Source organism: Mesocricetus auratus, unplaced genomic scaffold (genome assembly GCF_017639785.1).
Source record: "Mesocricetus auratus isolate SY011 unplaced genomic scaffold, BCM_Maur_2.0 Super-Scaffold_100691, whole genome shotgun sequence".
In the NCBI taxonomy this organism is placed as follows: Eukaryota; Metazoa; Chordata; class Mammalia; order Rodentia; family Cricetidae; genus Mesocricetus; species Mesocricetus auratus.
Window position 1 is genome coordinate 648,810 of NW_024429267.1, and position 24,905 is coordinate 673,714.

At 42.8% G+C, this 24,905-nt stretch overlaps 1 protein-coding gene across 8 annotated transcripts in view; it reads right to left on the bottom strand.

The window, feature by feature from the left end:
* The window catches only part of Lrrc49 (leucine rich repeat containing 49), a 103,345-nt gene that overhangs the window by 16,731 nt on the left and 61,709 nt on the right, over positions 1-24,905 (bottom strand). For all 8 annotated transcript variants that reach the window (XM_040739675.1, XM_040739673.1, XM_040739678.1 and 5 more), the window contains 4 exons: positions 24,736-24,883; positions 13,871-13,954; positions 7,741-7,901; positions 919-1,156 (listed from right to left, as the gene is read on the bottom strand). In XM_040739675.1, coding sequence (XP_040595609.1) covers positions 919-1,156; positions 7,741-7,901; positions 13,871-13,954; positions 24,736-24,883 — 631 coding nt within the window. The remainder of the gene's footprint in view (positions 1-918; positions 1,157-7,740; positions 7,902-13,870; positions 13,955-24,735; positions 24,884-24,905) is intronic.

Consider the following 24,905-nt stretch of genomic DNA (forward strand, 5'->3'; position numbering starts at 1 on the left):
AATGGAATGCTCTAAGCTTATTTAACTCCAATATGCCCAATCATCAGTCATTGATGGCATTTGTCCAAAACTGAGTTTTGGGTGATTCCTACAAAGGACATCCCCATTTATCAACAACCAGGATTCCTTAGTGTTACCTAAATACCAAAGAATTCAGATGTTTCTAGGCTTTACACATTCTGCACATTTTACATTAACATTCATGAATAAAGGTAAGATTGGAACATTCCAGAAATTTCTAAGTACAGGACTGGTCCTGAGGACTAGCATTGTCAATACTGTGTCTTTCTGAAAACCATGCTGGTCACTTAAACTGGTGAAGCAGAAGCAAAGCAGTAAAACAGAAACACTAAAGCAAATGGTTTATTTGAAACTTGCATATTCTTTCCAAACAGCTGCCTCTACTGCTACCTATCTTCTTTAGGGATGATGAAGAAGGAAAACTCATACTAGATAAACACACTGTAGGGAAAGCTCAAGTGGACGCTCATAGGCATAGCAGTAACTAGTGCAATACTGTGGCCAGGGAAGCTGCCCTCGAGTCAGCAGCCTGGAGTTTTTTCAGCACTGTCAGAGGACTAAGACAGATCATGTAATAAACATATATGACCCAACCATACCAGTTTCAATGCCCAAATACACGCTATAGGGCTGTGTGGCCTTCTTTGTAAAACTGAAATAAATAATGGGCATAAAATTCCACCGGTCTTTTCTTCTGCATAAAGGATTGATTTTAGAGATATAATTTCTAATATTAACACAAACCTGCAAGGCCATTTATGGAACTAATTTAAATTCCAGCACCAGAAAATCAGCACAAAAGAAACTACAGAAACTGAAGCTGGAACAGGCTTTGGCCTAAACGCACAAGTCAGAATGAAGAACAATTCAAACATACTTCCAAAGGAAAGTGTTTACCAGAGAATTTGGAAACTTCATCTTCAGTTTGGGAAGCACTTGGACAATTTCATCAAATTCGATGAACGTGAAAGAGACGGTGGTGACCATGCTGGCTGTTTGAACACTCCAGTTCCGATCCAGGCATTCCAGCGCCCCTGAGCCGTACAGTGAAAGGGTGTCTCCATCTATCTCCACCAAGTGTGTTTCTGTGACTGACAAGCCTTGTAATGCACTGTTGAACCCTGGGTCTAGAGACCTGCAAAAGTCCTTTTTTAAGTAAAGTCTTGAGCATGCAAAGGAAATAACAGGCTAGAGCATCAAGCTGGAAAGCACGTCACAGTTCATATTCCTTACCCCCATTTCCATAATTAAACCCGCACATCCTAGATTAATTTTTATTAGTTTTTTAAAAATTAACTTGCAAAGTAATAGGCTTGTTATGGCATGATCCTATTCATTGTTGTCCAGCCCCCTTCCCTGCTCTCCTTTCCCACCTCATCCATCTCCTGCTGGTCCCCCTCCTCCCCACACAGCCTCCCTCATGTATTTACATTCATGTATCCTTAGACTAATTTACTAGATCATCTGGAAGATTAACATTAACATCCAGTCATACATTTTAGCTGAATTGGAAAATTATTAATAAAAACCCACCTCCAAGTGCAAATTACTCATATTAATGAAAGATAATAATTTCATATTCCTTAAATATGTCATTGAGATCTTTTTATATCAATATAAATATACTTTCCCAACTTATAAATCTACCCAGCTAAATAAATACATTTTATAATTTATTTCCATGAGACATTATAAAATATTATTTATAAAAGATAATATAAAATATTTCCAAAATATATAACATTAAACCATTTTCTGTCTTAGTTACTGAATTAAGTGAGCAATACTCACTATTTTTAATGGTGTGAAGCCTCAAAAAACTATAAATATATAGTTCAGTTGTAATAATACAAATCAATCAGGTCTCCCTCCTTAAATTGAAACAAGAGTAATAAGCACAAATTATGCTATACACACAATATCATATTGGATACTCTATGGGCAGGGTCATTTCTCTTAGTACCAAGGCAGGAGCCGTGCTGCCTATAAAAGCCAACCTGAATAGCAAGCAGAGAATCAATACAGCTCCTTGATCTAATTCAAAAGTTTTGCTCTGTAAATAGAAATATGACATATGGTTCTGTTCGGGCCCAAAACTTGGACAGCACTTGACTTTTGTTGCACTAAAATGACCTCACTATGTCATTTAATTAATCAGTAGGACTTTATAGAGAACTTATTATATGTGTGAGACACTGTGGTAGGCACTGGAGATATAAAAAGAAGTTTAAATATACCTGCCTTCAAAAGTTTTCCATTCTAGATAGAAGATGAAGGTAAACATGTATATTAAATATAAAGTGTTTATTGTTACAGAAAGAGTGTTTCAGTTGTATGCTATGGAAACAGAAAAAGAACGACAAATTCCTTTAGGGGGAGAAGCTGGGTCTCAAAATGCAGCAGTCTTTAAACCGATACTTGAGTCATGGGTACAGTGTTTTACCGGCGCAGAGGAGGGGCACGAGGAACACGGGAGGACAGAAGCCTGACTATGTAACAGTGGTGAAAGACCAGTTTCAATATGACTGGAACACCGGGACACAGGACTGTAACACTGAGAGATAGGAGAGCCGTGAGGGAAGTGAAGTTGAAAAGTCAGATGTTACCCCACAGGGATGAAAAACAGAAAAGGGTTTTAAAACACAAACAGGGAAAGACCATATCCAGTGAGCTTGGGTTAGCTCAGAAGTAGAGCACTGTAATGTCTGAGGCCCTGGGTTCAATCTTCAGCAATATGTGCGGAAGGAAGGAAGGAAGGAAGGAAGGAGGAAGGGAGGGAGGGAGGGAGGGAGGGAGGGAGGGAGGGAGGGAGGAAGGGAGGGAGGAAAGGAGGGAGGCAATAGGCAGGTAGGTCAGTCACAGTTGGAGCCTTTGTAAAGTAACTCCAAAGAGCACACATGGTGTGAGTCCTTGTGCTGGAATACATGGATGAAGAATATGTATGCTCTATCTTCAGAACCCACTTCAGACCTATTAGTATATCTATTTTGTGAAGGATTTGGGAGGAAGAGGCTGGATGCAGGAGCATAACAGAAAGATATGGTAAACTATAGGAGAGGTGGCATTGCCAAGAAAATTGGATGACCCTTGACTAAGCCTCCAGATCTGCTATTCTCTCAAAAAAGTTCTGCATTTCTGAGTTCAAGTTTCCTTGTCTACAAATGCTAATTCCATAACAATGTGTTTTCGGAGATGCTGTTTAATAAAGGCATAAAACCATACCTTGTATTTAGAGATCATTGCCTATGAAGGACAACATTTTACTAGGTATTTAGGTGAAGACAAAAGGGAGACTTAATGGTTAATTGGCCATAAACAATGAGGGAGTAAAGAAAGAACTAGGTATGACTTCAACTTCTAGGGAGTGAGAAAAGCAGTGTTCTTTTGTGGAGGGTCCATGATCTTCAAAATTGATTTTGCACAAAGCTAAATACTTTACTACTTATGCTCATCAACTCAAAGATTAATAAGCGACAGCAGGCAGTAGGATCTCCAGTGGGGATTATCTTCAAGTTCTTTAGTGGCTAATTTCAAGTCCAGGTACCATCTATTCACCTAGTTCTCACTAAGACAACCAGGAAATGTCCTGTGTCACCTCAATTACTGAAGGAGCCTAAGGAAAGGGAGGGGTGGTTGACTTGATGCAGTAAAGTGTCAAGTTCTTAAGAACCAGGACAACTTTGGTCCACACCCCAATGTACATGCCAACAAAAAGGACACTATTCCAGGGGGCTGTACACTTCTGTTTTTCTTTTTAGCCTTTAGGCATCTTATAACAGGCAAGAACAGGAATACTTCAAGTCTTGCAGATGATTCTTTTCCCATCGAGTAAGTGGTGCTGGTTCCTACAATAACTCATTTTATGAATTTTCTATTACAACATTCGTGTGTGTGGAAATTCATTTTATGCATTATATTTTATTATAGCAGTGTTGGCTAAAAGGCCAGTGTTCATAGACAGGAAATGACCAAAAATAAGCCAGCTTCACTGCAAGCATCCAATGTAAGCAAAGGAAACATTACACCTAGTATTTTGCCATTTCTGTTGGGCAAAAGACCTCTGCAGTGTGTCATTTACTGCTGAGCTGTCCCAAGTTCAGGGAACAGTAAAATCATTAATGGGATATAGCAAAGTGTTAAAGAATTTCTTTTATATGCCCATAATGTTTTCATGGACACTTGTTACTAGGCATTTAGTTATATGCCCATGGGTCAGAGATCATCACTGTAGGATGACCTATCTTTTTAGCACCATGAAATACTAAGGATTATCAGTTATGGCTTAAAGTAGAAAATCACCTATGGTATTTAAACACAAGTTGAAAAACTAAAGAAAAGACTCTGAGGCTCTCTACACTAGCTTTATACCTTTAGGAAGAATGACTTGCCTTACTGTCTGAAGGCAAGTGTTAGTTCATTTTAAAAATTTATAAAGAATATAGGAATATGATCTCTAACATTTAAAATGCCTTATCCTATACTCTCAGGCAAAATAGCATATAGGAATGAGCACATGTGTCTAAATCCCTTCCCTTCAAGATGTCATTCAGGGAAGTAAAGTGACAGAAAGGTATTAAGTCACACAAGTTTGATATGGAAGGACCATTAGCAGCAGAGAGTTCAGCAAGCTTTAGAAGGCTGGAGAGTGAAGACTGCCCAGTGCTGAAGAAGGAACAAATTGCAGCCTTGGATATTCAGTGGGAATAAGGATAAAGATGCAGCCACTCAGCTGCAAGAGCCCTTCATGTCTAACAGGATGGGAGTGAGAAGGGAGATGACACAGGGGAGTAACTGAAGCTCAGAAGTACTAGACTTGGGGACCAAGTCAGTGGTAGAGCTCTCACTGAGAATCATGATGCCTTGAGTTAATCACCAGCATTGAGGAGGAAGAAAGAAACTCCCACCTACTCCCATTGCTAAGAAAACAGTCAGAGAGATCCCAGTGGGTAAGGAAAGAGTATTCTGAATGTAACACTAAAGTAAGTGATTGTTCCTATAGAAGGAAATGAAAATCAGCCCTCACCTCAAACATGCAATCAGTTTGAGGAGTAACCAAGACTGATGAAGACCAAAATTTAAACTTTTATGAAATGAAATAAGGACAATATTTTTAGAATTTCTTTCTTATGCAACATCTAAATGTGCAAGCCATAAAGGAAAAGATACACATTTTGGTGTCCTTGTCTTTAATAGCACTTAAAGTCACTGACAGGTACAAGCTTACAGAACTAGACAGTGGAGAATGAGAAGAAAATCTCAGAGTGAGAACTGAGGGATTCTGTCAACTTAAGAGGCTGAAAGCGTAGAAAAGAAATAAGTGAAATAGAAGAGGATATAAGAACAAAATATAAGAGATGGGGAGAAGAGAAGGGGAGAGGAGGACATGGGGGAGCAGGAAGGTTGAGTCGGGAAAAGAATAGAGGAGAACAGGATGAGAGATACCATAATAGAGGGAGTCATTTTAGGTTTGAGGAGAGATCTGGTACAAGTGAGATTTCCAGAGATCTACAAGGATGACACCAACTGGCAAACTAAGCAATAGTGAAGAAACAACCTTAAATGCCCTTCTGATAACGAGTTTGACGACTACTTTGTATGCCATCCTAGAACCTCCATCCAGTGGCTGATGGAAGCAGAGGCAGACACCCACAGCTAAACACTGAACTGAACTCCTGGAACCCAGTGACAGAGAGAGAGGAGTGATGAGCAAAGGGGTCAAGACTGGACTGGTGAAACCCAGAGAAATAGCTGACCTGAACAAGGGGGAGCTCATGGACCCCAGACTGATGGCTGAGAGGCCAGCATGGGACTGATCCAGACCCCCTGAATGTGGGTGTCAGTGAGGAGGCCTCGGCAACCTAGGGGCTTTGGGTAGTAGATCAGTATTTATCCCTGGCACACAAATGGACTTTGCATGCCCATCCCACAATGAGGGATGCTCTCTCAGTCTGGACACTTGGGGGAGGGCCTAGGTCCTGCCCTTAACGAAATGACAGACTCTGGAGATTCCCCCATGGAGAGCCTCACGCTCTCCGGGGAATGGAGTGGGGATTGGGGATTGGGCGGTGTGTGGGGAGGGCTAATGGGAGGGCTAGAGAAGGGGAGGGAGAGGGAGCTGGGATTGACATGTGAAACAAGCTTGTTTCTAATTTAAGTAAAAATATTAAAAAAGAACAAAATATAATACCAGAAAAGAGTCAGTCTACAAATGACATGTAAAACAATATAGTACAAAGGCAGTGAGTGACAAGACTGGATTAGGCATAGAGACAGTGGACTTCAGGAAGTGTAGTTCTTTTCAAGAGACAAGAGAGAAACTTGACTACAGTAAGGTACATTTCTTTCAGTCTTAAAAACAGTGCGCAATATGAAATTCCAGATTTAAAGAATTGAGTAAGAAGAGAATGGCTCAGATATGAAGCAAACCACAATGTGACAAGGTCTGGACAGTTCTGAAGTGTGAGGAAAAGAGGGTATCTGAATTTGATGCTGTGGCTCTTCTCTCTGAGTGACATGGAGAGCTGAAGAGCATCATAGAACATAGCTTAAGTCTGAAGTCAATAAATATATATCCCATAGAAACTTCAGCTCTGCTGAACAGTTGTCAAGGTTTAAATGCTATCGGCTGACCAAGCTTTTTGCTTGCAGAACAGATGTAAACATTATCGATCTTGCAATATAACAGCAGAGATCATAGACTCTAACTGGAGTCCTAAAGAGGGAGGAAACAGAATAGGAGTCAGATTATGGACGCCACTCTAATACAAACCAACATGCACCCTAGGAAAAGCAGTCAGATCGATAGACTCTGAATTCTAACACCTAAAAATGACCACTGCCAGAGGAATACTCAATGAAGAACAGCAAACTGTGACGAGTTTCAGTGAGCCAGCCGGCATCTTCACTCCCCTGTGGATTCTTACTCACCAGCTTGCTGCTCATCCTGAAGGTGACAGCCACATCCCTGGGGTAGGCTGCAGGCAACCAGGCACACAGTACAGACCACAGGCCCCAAAGTTGTGCCTGTCTTTTTCTGTGTCTAGAGCTGACTCTCCTAAGGTAGCATTTGTCCAGGGCATTTTCAGTGCTGAGGACTGGACTTGGCCTTGTGGATGCTAGGCAAGTACTTTCCCACTGAGCCACATTTAACCTTTTGTCGCTTACTTTTTCTTTAATTTTGAAACAAAGGCTCACTAAATGGACCAGGCTAGCCTTAAACTTACTCTGTAGCTCAGATTGGCCTTGAACTTGTAATCCTCTGGCATCAGCTTTCTAAACAGTTGGGATTTTGGCATCAGGACTGTCAGAAGCATTTAAAGGTGTAGGTAGAAGTTGCCACACAGGGCACAGGGTAGGACATACAGCTAGCAACAGACTCACTAAACACCTAAGACAGAAAAGGCTGGGAAAGGAGGTACATGTAAGGATGGGAGCTCTCGGAAGCTCTCTTGAGCCAGGGTATATAGAAGGCCATGTGGATGAACAGAGGGCCTCATAGGCTGCATTTAGTCATCTAAACCTTTCCCCTTCAAAAAATAGCAAACTACCGAGGGGCTTTTCCATTGGGGAATGTTACAGTCAGATTTCTATTTTCAATTTTTCTTTTAACTTCTTAATTTCAGCTTCAACTTCCTTAAGAAAATTATTCCTCAAAAAGAATTATGTTAAATGGTTTCCCATCTCTGTTGGAAATTCAACTCTAACAATGCCATTGCATACCCTGTTTCCTCTGGGAATGCAGACATGGTGCTGCCATCGATCTGACAGGGTTCCTGAGGAGACTCAGAGTCCTTTCTGTCCTGAGAGGTGGCGAGACTGGCTACTCGTTGCTGCAAGTCCCACTTTCGAGCCACATTGTTAATCGTTAATCTTTTCTTCTCCTGCAGGAAGGTGACAGAACAACAGTTATACGACACACTTGTGGAGAGAGAAACACTAGCTTCCAGTCCTTTCCTTCTGGTACATTCTGAGAGAATTCCTTAAAGGTAAACAACCAGCACACCTTCTAAAGCAAGTCCCCAAGCTTGTGCTCGCCCTGTGCTCAAATCTCTTAATAATGCTGTCAGCCTACACGGGAAACCATCTGTAAGACAAATGCTTCTTGTTCTGGACTGTCAGTCATATACTTATTCCACTAGCTGGAACTCTGACTTGGCAAAGTTATATGCCTCTGTCCTCACACAAGGCAAGAGAAAAAGAAGGGTAGGGACTGATTGGTATTTTATGTTTCATGGTATAACTTGGTTTTAAAAATGCTTTTTTATTTATGTGCATATATGCACAGGTGCCCATGGAGGCCACAAGAGAGCATCAGATCCCCCAGAATTGAGTTGCAAGGGACTGTGAACCACCAAACATGGGTGCTGGGGACCAAACTCAGGCGCTCTTAGTACTGAGCCATCTCTCCGGTCCCCGTGGTACAGATCATGAAATTCAACACTGGAAAAATTTGTCTAGACTACTAGAAGAAATTCTGTTGGGTAAATTTTTTTTCTGGATAACTACTATCATCCCAGAAGAACAGGAAAGCTGAGTTAATTAGAGCAATGGTCTTAGGCAGTGGTTCTGAAGTTCAAGGTGGCTCTACTAACCTACAGGGTTTCTGAACCTGGCCCATCTCTGACCATTTACTTGGAGGGCTCAGGAGTCTGCCCCTTAACAAACTCCAGTTCTGCCCATGCATTGAGAACCACTGACTTGGAGTCTTGACACTCAACTGTCTCATAAAGGCCTTTCTGAATCAAGGAAATGTAAGCCTGAAGAAGCCAGACCCAGTACCATTCTCTGTTCTATGTAGATCCAGCTTACAGTGACTGGTAAAGGAGTCCTGTTCTTGTATTATCACCATTTTCAAAAGGTAATACTTCATTTATTTTTATTTTATTTAAACAGTTATGTTTTATGTGTATGGTGTATGTCTGTGCACCACACAGTTTCAGTGTTTATAGATGTCAGAAGAGAGTGTCAGATCCCCTCAACGTGGAGTTACAGCCAGCTGTGAGCTGCCATGTGGGTGCTGGGACTTGAACCAGTGTCCTTTACAAGAGCAGTGGGTGCTGGGAATTGAACCAGTGTCCTTTACAAGAGCAGTGGGTGCTGGGACTTGAACCAGTGTCCTTTACAAGAGCAGTGGGTGCTGGGAATTGAACCAGTGTCCTTTACAAGAGCAGTGGGTGCTGGGACTTGAACCAGTGTCCTTTACCAGAGCAGTGGGTGCTGGGACTTGAACCAGTGTCCTTTACCAGAGCAGTGGGTGCTGGGACTTGAACCAGTGTCCTTTACCAGAGCAGTGGGTGCTGGGACTTGAACCAGTGTCCTTTACCAGAGCAGTGGGTGCTGGGACTTGAACCAGTGTCCTTTACCAGAGCAGTGGGTGCTGGGACTTGAACCAGTGTCCTTTACCAGAGCAGTGGGTGCTGGGACTTGAACCAGTGTCCTTTACCAGAGCAGTGGGTGCTGGGACTTGAACCAGTGTCCTTTACCAGAGCAGTGGGTGCTGGGACTTGAACCAGTGTCCTTTACCAGAGCAGTGGGTGCTGGGACTTGAACCAGTGTCCTTTACCAGAGCAGTGGGTGCTGGGACTTGAACCAGTGTCCTTTACCAGAGCAGTGGGTGCTGGGACTTGAACCAGTGTCCTTTACCAGAGCAGCCAGTGCTCTACTGATGAGCCATCTCTCCAGCCCTTATCTTCATTGCATTTTAGTGAGTGTGTGCATGTTCATGGGCATGCGTGTGTGCCTCAATGTGCCATGATGCAGGGGTGTGGAGGTCAGAGGACAACTTGCAAGAGTCAGTTCTCTCCTTCTATTATGTGAGTTCTTGGGACTGAACTATTGTCATCAGAATTGGTGGCAAAAACCTTTCCTTGCTGAGTCATTTTACTGACCTCAAAAGCTAACATTTAAAAATTACATCTCAGATCAGAATTCTAAAAATAGATTCTTTTTCTCTTTCATTCAAAAATGGCCAATGAAAGACATCCACCAAGTTAGCTACTAAGCCCTCTCCAGGAAGTGTGCTCCGGGGCTAGGGAAGGGGGCAGGGAGCTTCTCTCCCACTCCCTTGGAGGGCGCCTGTACAAATGAAAACAAGCATTTCTAGGTGCACCTCTGCCTATATTTGTTTACCTAAGAGTTTAGCAAGTGTGTGTGGCACTGGCTAGGAACCACAAGTAACAGCTTGCTTAATGGAACTGACCTTCTCAAAGTTCTCTTCTACATTTGGAATGGTTTTGGCCCAAGTTCTTTGTTCTGGTTTGTTATTTCAAATGTCTGGATCGTTTAGAGCACTGTAAATACTGTGTATGTATTTCTGAGATGATTGACATTTTGTGCATAACGCTCTTGCACACAGTAATTGAAACCCTGCTATTCTACTATAAAACACTATTACCCTAATCTAGAGTTAAAAAAAAAACTTATGGAATTCTATTTCACTTCTTTGCTGATGGCTATGCCAACCTAACTCTCTAATCTAAACAATGCTGTTATTTCTATCTAGCGGCAAGACTACTGGCTCCATGTACTAGGCTTCCTAGCTGGCAGAAAAAAATCATAATGAGAAAGATAAAGCAGTGTTTAGAAAAAGGCATAAAATATCTTTCCACCACTGGCTACGTTAACAAATGAGTAACAAGATGGTCTCTGAAAATGCAAATGCTTTCTCACACCCATACCAGAACGGTGCATCCTTTCTTTAGGTTATTAAAAGTGGCTTGAGATGAGATTGAGCAAGGGAGTAGGTGATTTTTTTGGGGTCTGGATAAAGAAAAAGGTACATTATTAAGTCAGGAGTGTATCCTGAGGTCAGGTGGTCATCCCTGGTTGGGCAGGGAGCCACAGGAGGGCTCAAGATGCCTATGGAGAAAGAAAGGCAGGAAGAGGCTGGACTATGCCTCTGCTAGACCCTAAGGGTATGCAAGAGAGCTCTGTTCCCAGAGGTCACGGATGCACTGACAGGCCAGCTGTAGTCATGCCTGCCACTGCTTAGGTGGCAGCAGGTTGCCAAGTATATGTGGAAGTGGCAAATACTGTGGAGTGAAGTTCAGCTTCTACCATTTGAGTTCATTCTCCCTGATCAGACAGGACCTCACCAGTGCATGGCACAGTCATCACTTCCCTTTGTCTCAAAGGTGAAGCAGGAAGATGAGAGAACACAGCTGAAGATGCAGGCTTTGCACGCCTCGGATCCTCGCCACCCCGCTTCCATCTCCTTCCCACCTCCATCGTCTCCACGGTCAGTATATGCAGCTGCAGGGGAAGCAGCCTCTGGAGTACTGAAGCTCTGTTCTGACCTGGCTTCAGCTCTCAGCAAAGACCAGGTCTGAGCCTATTAGTGCCAACACCTCTCTTTCTCTCTCTCTCTCTCTCTTTCTCTCTCTCTCTCTCTCTCTCTCTCTCTCTCCCAACACTTCTCTTATTAAAAACAATAAACAATTTTCATAAGCAATCAGACAGAGCTCTAAGACTTCAAACAAAAATGCTATTTTCTAAAGTTGTCACGTAAGCTTTCCAAATAGTCTTTTAAACATCCACTAAAATTCATAGCACATTTCCCCAAATGCTGGTGGTAAGAAAGAAGCTGAAGCAGGGGTGGGGGTGGCAATACTGAGATAAAATTTGAAAGTCAAGTTGATTCTGTGAATGTCCCAGACTCTCCTTACACTGACAAGCTGGCAGACTTCTAGCTAAATCAGAATTTCCATGTTCATTCTTCCTTGCCATGCTCTAGCCTATTACACAAGAGGGTTCCACAGGCCTCGACTTTACTCTATGAATGTTGATACTTGTCTTGGATCATTCACTGTCTCACTCATCACAGAGGTCCTGGACAGCAGCAACGGTGTGACAGAGAAGGCTACTTCCCCAGCATGTGCCACTTTGGAAAGGTTTGCCTCAGTGTGATTGAATAATGGCAAATCTTGTCCCTATAAGTTTTAAAAATACCACTGCAGTTATATTTTTATAAACAAACCATTAAAATGGGATTTTGATAGACTCTTGGGGGGTAATCCAACATGAGAAAATTAAAATCCTGTTTTTAGGTAATGAGTAGAGAGGACGCTATGTCAGGAGAGGGCTTAGGCACACTTTTGAATGAGATAAGGGATAACCAAAAAGAGCTGGGGACGAATCTGGAGGCCAGAGGCAACAGCAGGGAAGAGAACCACCTACAGTTAACACATGAACTCTAGTTACTTTCAGATCTGTAGTCTTGATATACAAGGTGCTGGAGATTGGCTTTGATGCTAATTTAGGAATTGTTTTTATATTGCAGAACAGTTCTGACAAAGGCATGTAACTTGTGCAGCCCAAACGCCTACCAAGCCACACAACACAGTCACCACTTTGGGGAACTATGGGTACTTCATACATATAACTGTCCCTGTGGTCACTTTGAATTTTGCATGTCACTTTAAAGAGAAAAGCAACTACATAAGAAAAGAAGCACGGCTCAGGGTGACAGGCTTAGTTTAGAACCCTGTGTGACACAGCTAGAAGCTAACTATTCTAACCTGTCCTGTGTGACACAGCTAGAAGCTAACCATTCTAACCTGTCTTGTGTGACACAGCTAGAAGCTAACCATTCTAACCTGTCCTGTGTGACACAGCTAGCTAACCATTCTAACATGCCTCTGTGTGACACAGCTAGAAGCTAACCATTCTAACCTGTCTTGTGTGACACAGCTAGAAGCTAACCATTCTAACATGCCTCTGTGTGACACAGTTAGAAGCTAACCATTCTAACATGCCTCTGTGTGACACAGCTAGAAGCTAACCATTCTAACCTGTCCTGTGTGACACAGCTAGAAGCTAACCATTCTAACCTGTCCTGTGTGACACAGCTAGCTAACCATTCTAACATGCCTCTGTGTGACACAGCTAGAAGCTAACCATTCTAACCTGTCCTGTGTGACACAGCTAGAAGCTAACCATTCTAACATGCCTCTGTGTGACACAGCTAGCTAACCATTCTAACATGCCTCTGTGTGACACAGCTAGAAGCTAACCATTCTAACATGCCTCTGTGTGACACAGTTAGAAGCTAACCATTCTAACATGCCTCTGTGTGACACAGCTAGCTAACCATTCTAACCTGTCTCTGTGTGACACAGTTAGAAGCTAACCATTCTAACATGCCTCTGTGTGACACAGCTAGCTAACCATTCTAACCTGTCTCTGTGTGACACAGTTAGAAGCTAGCCATTCTAACATGCCTCTGTGTGACACAGCTAGCTAACCATTCTAACCTGTCTCTCTGTGTGACACAGCTAGCTAACCATTCTAACCTGTCTCTCTGTGTGACACAGCGAGAAACTAACCATCCTAACCTGTCTTAATTGAACACTGTGCATATGAAGTACTTTAAAAGAAATCACTACTCAGGGAAGTTTTATATCAGTTATGTTTGATCGCTCAGAACTACTTTAAAACAAATTTTCATTCCTGAATTCAAGATTTTCGCCATTTCTGTATCAAAGGTGCTAATGGAGAATCTTTTGTTATAGGTTTTAAAAACTGTCATTAAGTACTTGAAGCAAACATATCCGTAAAGATGGCTGTCAATCTCAAGTGACATGCTAATGCTAGGCAATATACAAATGCCACACCTGCAATTCCCTTTATCTTGCTGTTGCATCTCTTTCTATTACAATGCCCATCTTACACATCTTGTACACACAGCAGTTTGTATTTCCTAAGGTCAGGCCTATTAGTGATCCATGAAGGTTCTTAGCAGGGTTTATTGGCAAAACCACAAACTTTGTTTTGAAAGCCAGGTTCCTGTGGGCTGACCAGCATCAGTGTGTGTGCTCCTGTGCGCCATGGAGGCAGACACGGAGAGAAATACCTTCAGCAAAGACTGCTTATGACTTTCCCTCTTCTTCTCCTCCTCTTTTTTGGCCACAACAGATGCCACACGTCTTTCTTCTTCCTAGAAAAAGAAATGTTTTTTAGAGAAAGTGTACTGAGGTGTTAGGCACATTGCAATGAGGTGTGTGTTAACAGAAAACGGTCCCTGGACAAAGGGTGGGTATTTTCTCTTCCTTTCTTCTCACCTCCTAAATTCTAAAATGAATTGCATATTCATAAGTCTACACCTAACTCTGTGAGATAAATCTAGAGGATTAATACAAGAAGAAAACAAGAGAAAGAAAGGGGGAGACAGAGTGTCATACTTTTCATTATCCAAACTTTCCCTGTAATTTTGTCAATTCTACTTCAATAAACATGGAAAAAATAAACTGGTGAAATGAATTCAGGACACATCAGAAAGATCATTCACCATGACCTTGGCTTTATTTCAGAGATTCAGGACTGGCTCAATATATAAAAGTCAATAAATACTATAAATTACATAAAGAGAGTGAAGGACAGAAATCACATGATCATTCAATTTGATAAATGCAGAAAAGGCTCTTTTAAAAAAATCCAACATCCCTTCATGATAAAAGTCCTGAGGGACCACATCTCAACATGATAAAGACTATAAACGCAGGCTGGAGAGATGGATGGCTCAGCAATTAAGAACATTGGCTGTTCTTCCAGAGAGAGGACCAGGGTTCAAGTCCCAGCATCCACATAGCAGCCCACAATTGTCTGTAACTCCAGTTCCAGGGAATCCATACCCTCACAGAGACATAAATTCAGGCAAAACCCCAATGCACATGAAATAAAAATAAATTTTAAAAAAAGACTATAAACAACAGCCACTAAAACCAGGAACAAGGCATAGATGTCCACATTCTCCAGTCTTAGTCAAGATAGTAGAGCAGTACGACAAGGAAAGCAAATAACAGAGGCGCAGAACGGAAAGGGAGAAGTCAGAGCGTCTCTATTTGCAGATGTAGGATTCCATACTTAGGAGATCCTATCAACTCCACCAGGAATCTCTGAGAACTGATAAATACCTTTAGCAAAATGACAGGCTAAAAACAAAACAAAAATTTAACATACAAAACCAATAGTCTTTCTATATACCAATGATAAACACAGTGAGAAAGAAACCAGGGAAATATTTATACTAACCTAAAAAAAAGAAATGCATTGGAATAAACCTAGCTAAGGATATGAATGACCTCTATATTGACAACAAAATAGCTGGCTTAGTAATTATGCCAATTGGTTGGTTTACTAACCCTGCTTCTGGGTGCTAATGTTCTCCTCTGCTACAGATGGTCTAAGTGAAAAAAATACTGCCCATCTTACTAAAACAATAAAAATGTTATCCTATGATTTTAAGGATGGTGCAGCATTTCAGTCATGGAGCGCAATGGCTGTTTACAACTATCTGCTGAGGTGGCTTACAACATCTGGCCTGCTAACCTTGGAATCCACTCAGTGAGTTAAACCTGCACTGGGGCCACTGCTGAAACCACAGTCTCTGAACTATTCTCTGTAGTTCCTGAAGGAGAAGAAAGATGCTGGTGCTCTGAGTGGCCTCATCTACAAGACGCAAACTAGAAACATCAGTTATTCCAAGAGCCAGATGCTAACACTACTGGAAGCTGTGTGGATCACGTAGGGCACATACTTTAGAGATGATCTCATCTGATTGTCAGGGAAAATGAGCATCTATTAAAGGCAGTGGGACTTTAAAAGGAATTCTGAACCCTGGAAAACTGGATTTACACCAAATCTACTTACACATTGAGGGATATGTGTGCATATATGTGTATCTGGTATACCTGTATATATATATATATATATATATATATTTGCACTTGATGACTATATTTTAGCGCACATAATTATCAAATAGCTGATTTTACAAATAAAAAACGGAATCTCTAATTGTGAAGATGGGCCATGAATAATCTGTTGGCAAGAAGGAAAAGAAACCAGGGAGTAGTTCTGGGACCTCTAATAGACTAGTTCTGACTCTGGGATGAAAGCCACATCCATCCTTCATGTAGCTAAGAAGGGGGTCCATCTGAACCAAGAGGATTAGATGTTTTTCCTGACTTTAGTTTGCCCTGGAAGACCCAATATAAAGACAATGCCAAGTTAATCAACAGTGCCCAGTGACCTTCCTTGCTTCGTGTCACCAAGCTCAGAAACAACCACAGACTGTCTGAGAAGTCCTCAGTTCCTTAATTGGGATTTACTTTACTCCAGTGTATTTTTAACAACACACTTTAGAACACACGGCTAGAGCCATTGTTTCCCTTGAGTACACAAACACTAATGCACTCATGATTACAGGCACTGTGCTGTTCATCTAGGATCATTAGACAGAGAAAAGTGGGGGTTTTATTTTGTTGTTTGTTTGTTTTAGAGTCTTGAAGTTAAAAGTAGGAGCCAAGTAACCGGTCTTCTACTACTCTTTCAATAAGAGGAAGTAGGAACTGGAGGAGCTCTGGGTCTTACTGGCCAGAGGGTCTGTTGGAATCAGTGAGTTCTGGTTCAGTGTGAGACCCTGCCTCAAAAAACAAGGTGGAGAGAGACAGAGGACTACACCACTGTCAGTCACAGGCCTCCACATACATACACAGCTACATGTGCACATGCACTCACACACTCATGCACATAAGCATGTGCAGACATAAAAAGAGTGTTAAGGAAGTTTATTTCTAGAGCATGCAAAAGAACATTGCAAATGTTTTTGGTGTAGGGGTTAGGTATTCATGACAGCTGTCATTTGAGGGCATCTTATGCTCAGTGCATACTTCCATGATGACTAGTGAATAGGAAAAAGCATAAAGAACATGAACACACTGGCTTCCAAATGTCTCTCTGGAAATGACACACATTAATGATGCATTTCAGTAGCCAAGCAACTTACATGACCACATGTAACTTCAGGGACCTAGAAAAAGCCTTTTCCACACACCGTAGAAGGAGAATCCAGTTTTCATTGGCGTTTGTAATGTCAGACCTTGTAATGTCTTTCATTTTTTTGAGATCAAAGATTACATTGAACAAACTATGTGCTTGAGGTGAATAGTCTAATATAATTTTTCTTTAGAATTATGACTGCACATGCCTTCCCAAAGTGTTGTCTTAGAAATAGAGAAAAAGGATTCTATTTTTTTTACACAGGTGTCTTACTTTTATGATTTGTGTATGTATATTGTATGTATGAGCGTCCACCATCTTTGTGTGGATGTCCTTAGAGTCCCTAAAGCTTGGGTTACAGACAGTTATGGACTCTGGATGTGTGTGCTGGGAACCAAACTGCTCCCCCCATTTTCTGGGCAATGGTCTTTGTTCTACCCTCTCAGAATGTATCCCCTCTTTTCTTTCGGTCAGGCGTGAGAGTTGTTATACCCACTGCAAAGTCTTCCTTCTACAGTCTCTGTTCAACCCAGGTGCTCTGGAAACGCTGTAGATGGCTGCTCCCTGCCTAAAACATAAACTGCAGCTCTGAGGCTGGGCAAATGCTCAGTGGGCAGTGCTTGGGGTGCAAATACAAAGACAGAGTTCAGACCTCCAGCATCTATGTGAATGTCAGGTGGGCATGGCAGCCCCCATATAATTCCAGCATTCTGCACTCCAGAGGACAGGGCATCCCAGGGGAAGCTGGCTACTAATCAAATCAGTGAGTTCTGGGTTCACCCGAAAAACCTGACTCTGGAAATATAGCAGAGTGATCTACATACACACACACACACACACACACACACACACACACCACATATATGAACACCCTAAAAACAATAGTTCAGTAGGAATCTGACTATTGAAGGAGAAAAAAGGAGAGAGATTATCTCCATTTCTTGATTTCTTTGTTTCTACAAATGAATATAGCTTGAAGCCATGTTAACTACTGTTTCATAATTCACTCAAGTTTGTGCAGGTTTTTCCATGCACATGGCTCAGTCTAATCACTGTTCCCCACACTGGTGTTGGTGACCCTTCAGTCTGCAGCTGCTGCATGTAAATATTCTTACACTTGACCTAGGGATGTCTCAGTCTGCTGCTGCTGATGGGAAGTCAAATATCGTTTCAACTCATCTAATGTTGTACCTTCTTAAATTCTTTCATTTTGCTAGACAAAGAGTAATCAGTTTTTCTCTGTACCAGACACAGAACTGGGCCAGGTGGCAGTGCATATCTAACCCAGCACCTGGGAGGCAGAGCTCTAAGAACTGGAGGCCAGCATGTCTGCATAGGGATTTCCAGGCTATCCAGGGATATCTAAGAAGACCTTGTCTCAAAACAACAACATAACAAAACAAAAAACAAATAAAAAATAAAACAACAAGGATGGACAGAGTTCAGTGAGTTCAGTGGTTAAAACATAGGCTGTTCTTCCAGAGGTCCTGGGTTTAATTCCCAGTACCTACATGACAGCTTCTACCTGTCTGTAACTCCTAGGGGATCCAACATCTTCTTCTGGCCTAAAACAGCCCAGGCATGCATGTAGTATAAAGACATGCATGCAGGAAAAACACACATACACACAAAATCAACAAATAAATCAACTTTAAAATAAAACAACAAACACACATGCATACACACATACAACTCTAAACAAACAAAACCTTAACAATTAAAAACTTAAAGAGGCAAGATGCCAAATACTTTAGGCTTTGTAAGCTAGATATGATTTTGATCTCAAATCTTTTTTTGCTTTATTTTAGGCAATATTTTAAAACTTTTAAAAACTATTCTTTAGAGTCATATGAAGACAGATGTGGATGGATTTGCCTATAGGACATTGTTTACAAAGCCAGTCTTAGGCTGGTGAGCTACTCCTGGGTCCTCACTGGATCAACCTATATATCATCACCTCTAACTTCTCTCTAGCTTCTATCACCCATACATTTTATCAGAGTAACATCAATAGTCTCTCATCCAGACATTAACAAAAATGTGCAATAGAATGGACTGGAGGAAAAGCCCATGGCATATCTGTGGAGATTTCTCAGAGGCTGGCATCAATCAGTTCCTGAGTTCTGTGGGTATATATGAATGGAGAACCTGCAGGCACCCAGCTTAGCTCAAAATCACAGCAATAAACTTGGCCAAATGCTTTGCTCAAATACCAAAGATATGGTCTACACCAATGTCTGAGAGGGACTACTAATATAATTAGTCTAGTTTGATCATTTTTACACACCCACTTATCCCCCCTACACATACACACACACACACACACACACACACACACACACACACACTGTAACTATGTACCACAAATATGAACAGGTGTCATGTCAATTAAAAATGTTTCAAAAAGAAAATTCACTTTGCCCGAAAGGAGCGATGCTCAGTGAACTAATGGTGCCTCCTAGTGAGCATTGCCTGGAAGAGTCCGGTTCTAGTTCTCTCAGTGAACCTCAAGCTGTCACGACTGGGGATTTTATAGTCTTTCCTTTTGAGATAGGAAGACAGGTTGCTAGCTTTGCCTCTCAGCTGCTCTGCTATTCTACATCACCAGGACAGAGTATAACTTTAAAACATTATGCATGGGTGTGTGTATTATGCAGGTATTGAGATGTATGTATATGTGTCATGACAAGGACATGGAGATCAGAGGACAATTTGCAGGAGTTGGTCCCAGGGATCAAACAAAAGTTGACAAGGTTGGCGGTCAGCACTTTTACTCTCTGAGCCATATTCCCAGCCCCTGGTGTAATTTAATTAGTCCAGCAACAAATCATTCAGTGTTCTAGACCAGGGTTTGACAAACTTCAGGTCACACGTAAAGGGCCAGATTGCTCCCTGATTTGTAAGTAAGCTTTCACTGAACAAAGCAGTCTTCCTTCATTTGCATGTTGTCACATCTGCTCTCACACTGCAAGAGCTGAGCAGTTTCAGCAGACTACCTACTCCCCGAAGCTGCAAGTTCCTACCCTCAGGCCCTTTCTGGATGAACTTCGCTAATGTCAGCACTAGACAGGCCTGGGTCCAAACCTATCCCACCTTCATCTTCTGAATCTTTACTCTACTCTTGCTAAACCACAACCCATTCTTCCCAGGAGGTGGATAACTAAGAATTGAGGATGGCAGTGGGTAACATCATCTTGTCTTTTGCTAGTCCGCTGGACCAAACGCCAGCATCCTCATGCCCTGGGATAATGCTCTGCTTTATGTCTTGTCCCTACCCTGACCTCCCATTTCATTCTTCCTGCTGATGCCCAGATGGGCAGCATTTTTGTTTTACATTATTCTTTGATAAATTCATTCATATATATATATATAATGTATTTCTGCTGTTTTCACCTCCATCATTGTCTCTTACCCCTTCCACTCCTGCTGAACTTCCTCTTTTCCACAAGTCCCTCTCCTACTTGCATCTTTGGCTGAGGGTCAGTCATTATGTGTGTGTTCCATGAGGTTTAATTGGCATCCTTAGCAAGAGCATGGCTGAGGAGGGTTTTGTTTTTTCTTGAGTGCAGACAAACAACACCCTGTGGCTACAAAAACCATTGAAGAAAATGACTCTCCCTGAGCAAGCATTTACTGCCAATAGCTTCTCAGGAAGGGGCGGGGGCTAAAAAGCTCCTCCCACACACATGATGGAATGTTGACAGGCCCTATCTTGTTGGACAGCATTTTTAACAGGCAAACTGTTTTACATAAGACTTCAGGGGTTCCTCTTATTAAGCACAGGACAAAAGCCCTCTAAGTCTGCTTAGACATTTTCGCCTGCAGCTCTTCTTTCCCACAAATACGCAATGATTAGCTAAACTCAACTGCTGCTATTAACCGCCACATTCCCTTAGTCCCCTCTGCACTGTGCATGCCACCCCTCTGCACTGTGCACCCCACCCTCTGCACTGTGCACGCCACCACTCCACACTGTGCACGCCACCACTCCACACTGTGCATGCCACCACTCCACACTGTGCACACCACCCTCTGCACCTTGCATGCCACCACCCTGCCCTGTGCATGCCAACCGCTGCACTGTGAACACCTTTACTTTTTGCCTAGACATCCTCCTTCACTGTTATTCTTCCAGGCCTGAGTCAAATGTTTCCTCCTTTGAATGATTTCTTATTTCTCTGGTAAAATTAGGGGTTATTTTGCTGTCTTGTGCCATTTTGCCTCACACATCCATGAGTATGTAAGCATGTGAGAGTGCATGCAAAATGGGCAGATGAGAGAGAGGGGGGGTGCACCCAACAAGCGGATTTAGGTGGCAATTGTGTTGAAGCATGCTGTGTTTTCTAATGAGACTGTCACTGTGTGTTGAATCTGGCTGCACACCTGCCTTGTGGTGGGTTGTAAAGAACGGTGACACTGATCTTCCCACTCTGGTGCCTAATACACACTCTACTCCAGAAATCTCTGGGTCAGCACGTGTAAAGAGCATGTGAGGAATGTTTTCAGTGCTTCTTGGTCAAAGGGAATATATAACAATTCCCTTTACTAGATAGTAAGGTCCAAGCAACTGAACTGGCATGCATGTTCTAACAAAGTAGACATTGTGTTCACATTCTAACAAAGTAACCATTTGAAAAAGCAAACCGTGCAAACTGAAAGATATGTATTTTATATCATTAGTAAATACACAATCAGTTACCAGTGGAATGCATGTGAGGTGCAGGGTGTTCATCCTTCACACCCAGCCTCAGAATGGATACTCTGACACTCATTTCCTGGTCTAGAATGATTTAAGTCAGCTGTTTGTTTTTGTTTACCTCATTATACTGATGTAAACTAACGGGCATTTTGTGTGAGGAACAAGATCACAAACAGAATGAATAACTTCATAAGAAAGATCCTACAGGCATGATCTTCATTTGAATAAGTATTACCAGCAAAGGGGTAAGAATGGATAACATACCTACTGACAGAATTCAATGAGAATAAAGGAAAATCACTCTGATGTTCATGCTGAAGATATATGTCACCTAAAATTTAATTTCAAGGTAACAGTGGGAAATCTTGAAGTGAGGTCATTCTACAAAAGAACTCATCCATAACCTTCCCAAATGTCACAATCAGGAAAGGTGAGAAAAAAGTGGGTCGTTTTACTGTGAAAAGCAATGTATCACTGGAGGAGGTTGAATGTGGCATGAGAATTAAGTGCTAGTCACTTTCCAATGTAGTGTCTCAACTGTGCTGGTCAGAATGTGGTCATGTGAGTGCATCACTGCTGTAGAATTGTTGCAGAATTGACAGCACTGTACGCTCAAAAACTGTTCTGTGCTTAAACGTTTCTTTAAATCTGAGATTAATTCTTAACTAAAGACTTGAACTGTGAAGGGGCAAATGTGCTGTGTACTCCACCTTCACGTTTACAGCTGTGTGTTCTGCAGAACCACTGTCTATTCAGCAGAGCAGGTGACCCTGTCATACTCCTGGGTCCTGGGATAATCCACTCCGTGGGATGTATGAGGGTAACAATCATATATGGTATCATTCTCCTTTATTACACATGAAATTTAGAGACATTTCCACGGATCAACAAGTCGATATTGAGTTTTGGTGAATCCAACTGCATTCTGCAGCACTATGTGAGGCAGAGAGGCGGGGCGGGGGGGCATCTATAGAGCACCTGCTGTAGAAAGAGAAGGAAAGGGGTTCTACCCCTAAACACTGTATACTGGTAAAATAGAGAGGTCTGACACACAATAGTGTGCGACCACGTGCTCAACTACTCATGTATACTGCTAGCATAGAAAGGTATTACATATAACAGTATGCAACCACGTGCTCAACTACTCATGTATACTGTTAGGATAGACAAGTCTGACATACAACAGAATGTAACCATGCGCTCAACTACTCATGTATACTGCTAGCATAGACAGGTATAACATACAACATGCTCAACTCCTCAGGGGTTAGCTCTGCATTTTTTCTGCCTCATCTTCAGCAGGAAGAGCAATCAGAAGTGTCCAGGATGCTCAATTAAGAAAGACATGGAGAAAAAGGGAAAGAGAGCCTCTAAAATACAGATCACTGTTGACAGCCAATGTCTGGGTAAACAGAGGGGACAAAGAAGTGTCTCTCCATCACGGAAGAAGAGCCCAAGAAAACCCCAGGGCCCACTGTACTCAGGAAATCATCTACATGCTTAGCCATTTACCACTTACGCAGTGTCACTAAATGATCTATGGAGGTGTAGCACAGAGAGGAGCTGACATTCAAAGAATAAGTCACAAGGCAATCGAGTAAAGCTAGCCGCAGACTCCACATCAAAATGGCACAGCTTAGGGGAAAAGTAAGTAGAAGTTTGGTATATTTTCAAGGACAGAGATGACCACATAACGATTATTCTTGGATATTTTCGGAGAAAGGAAGTATTTGAATAAATGTGGGGTATCATGGAGGAGAGGCAGACAGGTCTCTTTACTACACACCTTCTTGGAGACAGTGCATGCTGGTATACACCATACCCTGAAGAACTAGACGCAGATTCCCTTAGGGCAGTGGCCACATTGAAAAGAAGAAAGTCTCACTATAGAAGATACTAACAAGAAAGAGAATGACTAGAAAAGGCTGAATGCATTAGGAGGTATGATATCTTCATCAACAGCAATACCAGCAACCACAAAACTCCACACAAAGCTCTAGCGGCCTCGCACCCTTCAGGGTTTTACATTTTATCCTCCCACAATCCTGTGGTGTGGGGTACCCAGGATTAGTGCTTTACATGAAGGAAAAGGAGATGAAGAAAGACTAACTGCTAAGGAGTGGTCAAGCATGGTGTCAAACTGCTCTATAGCTCCAGCATGACACTATATCACTTATTATTGGCTAAATAAATGTAGAGTTTGGCTTAAACGGGAGCCTAGGAATTTTAAAATCCCTATTTGATTAAAGTAGAGATGGGATTGATGATTAAAAACAACTCTATACTTACAATTATTAAGTATATAATCACAATAACTCATAATTTCTTAATTAGCTAAAATTAACAAGCACTCATACAACTGGAAGCTCAATTTCCTAAGCCACGCCCAGGAAAGCAGCAAAGTACACAGAAGGCCACACTCAGGGGAGCAGGGAGGTTCACGGGACACCACGCTCAGGGGAGCAGGGAGGTTCAGGGGAGCAGGGAGGTACACGGGACACCACGCTCAAGGGAGCAGGGAGGTTCACGGGACACCACGCTCAGGGGAGCAGGGAGGTTCACGGGACACCACGCTCAGGGGAGCAGGGAGGTTCACGGGACACCACGCTCAAGGGAGCAGGGAGGTTCACGGGACACCACGCTCAGGAGAGCAGGGAGGTACACGGGACACCACGCTCAGGGGAGCAGAGAGGTTCACGGGACACCACGCTCAGGGGAGCAGAGAGGTTCACGGGACACCACGCTCAGGAGAGCAGGGAGGTACACGGGACACCACGCTCAAGGGAGCAGGGAGGTTCACGGGACACCACGCTCAGGGGAGCAGGGAGGTTCACGGGACACCACGCTCAGGGGAGCAGGGAGGTTCACGGGACACCACGCTCAGGGGAGCAGGGAGGTTCACGGGACACCACGCTCAGGAGAGCAGGGAGGTTCACGGGACACCACGCTCAGGAGAGCAGGGAGGTTCACGGGACACCACGCTCAGGAGAGCAGGGAGGTTCACGGGACACCACGCTCAAGGGAGCAGGGAGGTTCACGGGACACCACGCTCAGGAGAGCAGGAGGTACACGGGACACGACGCTCAGGGGAGCAGGGAGGTTCACGGGACACCACGCTCAGGGGAGCAGGGAGGTTCAGGGGAGCAGGGAGGTTCACGGGACACCACGCTCAGGGGAGCCGGGAGGTACACGGGACACCATGCTCAGGGGAGCAGGGAGGCACACAGAAAGGCACTCACTGTGATTCTCTTCATGTCTAGCTGGCGCAGCTGCATCATATTCTGAAGGACTGTGTGTTTGTACCATGACTCTTGAGCTATTGGATTGCCATCAAAGGTGATGTCTGAGAGGGAAGTTGACTCAGCAAGGCAGGAAACACTGTCAAAGCTGCAGAAGAGAGGCCACTGCG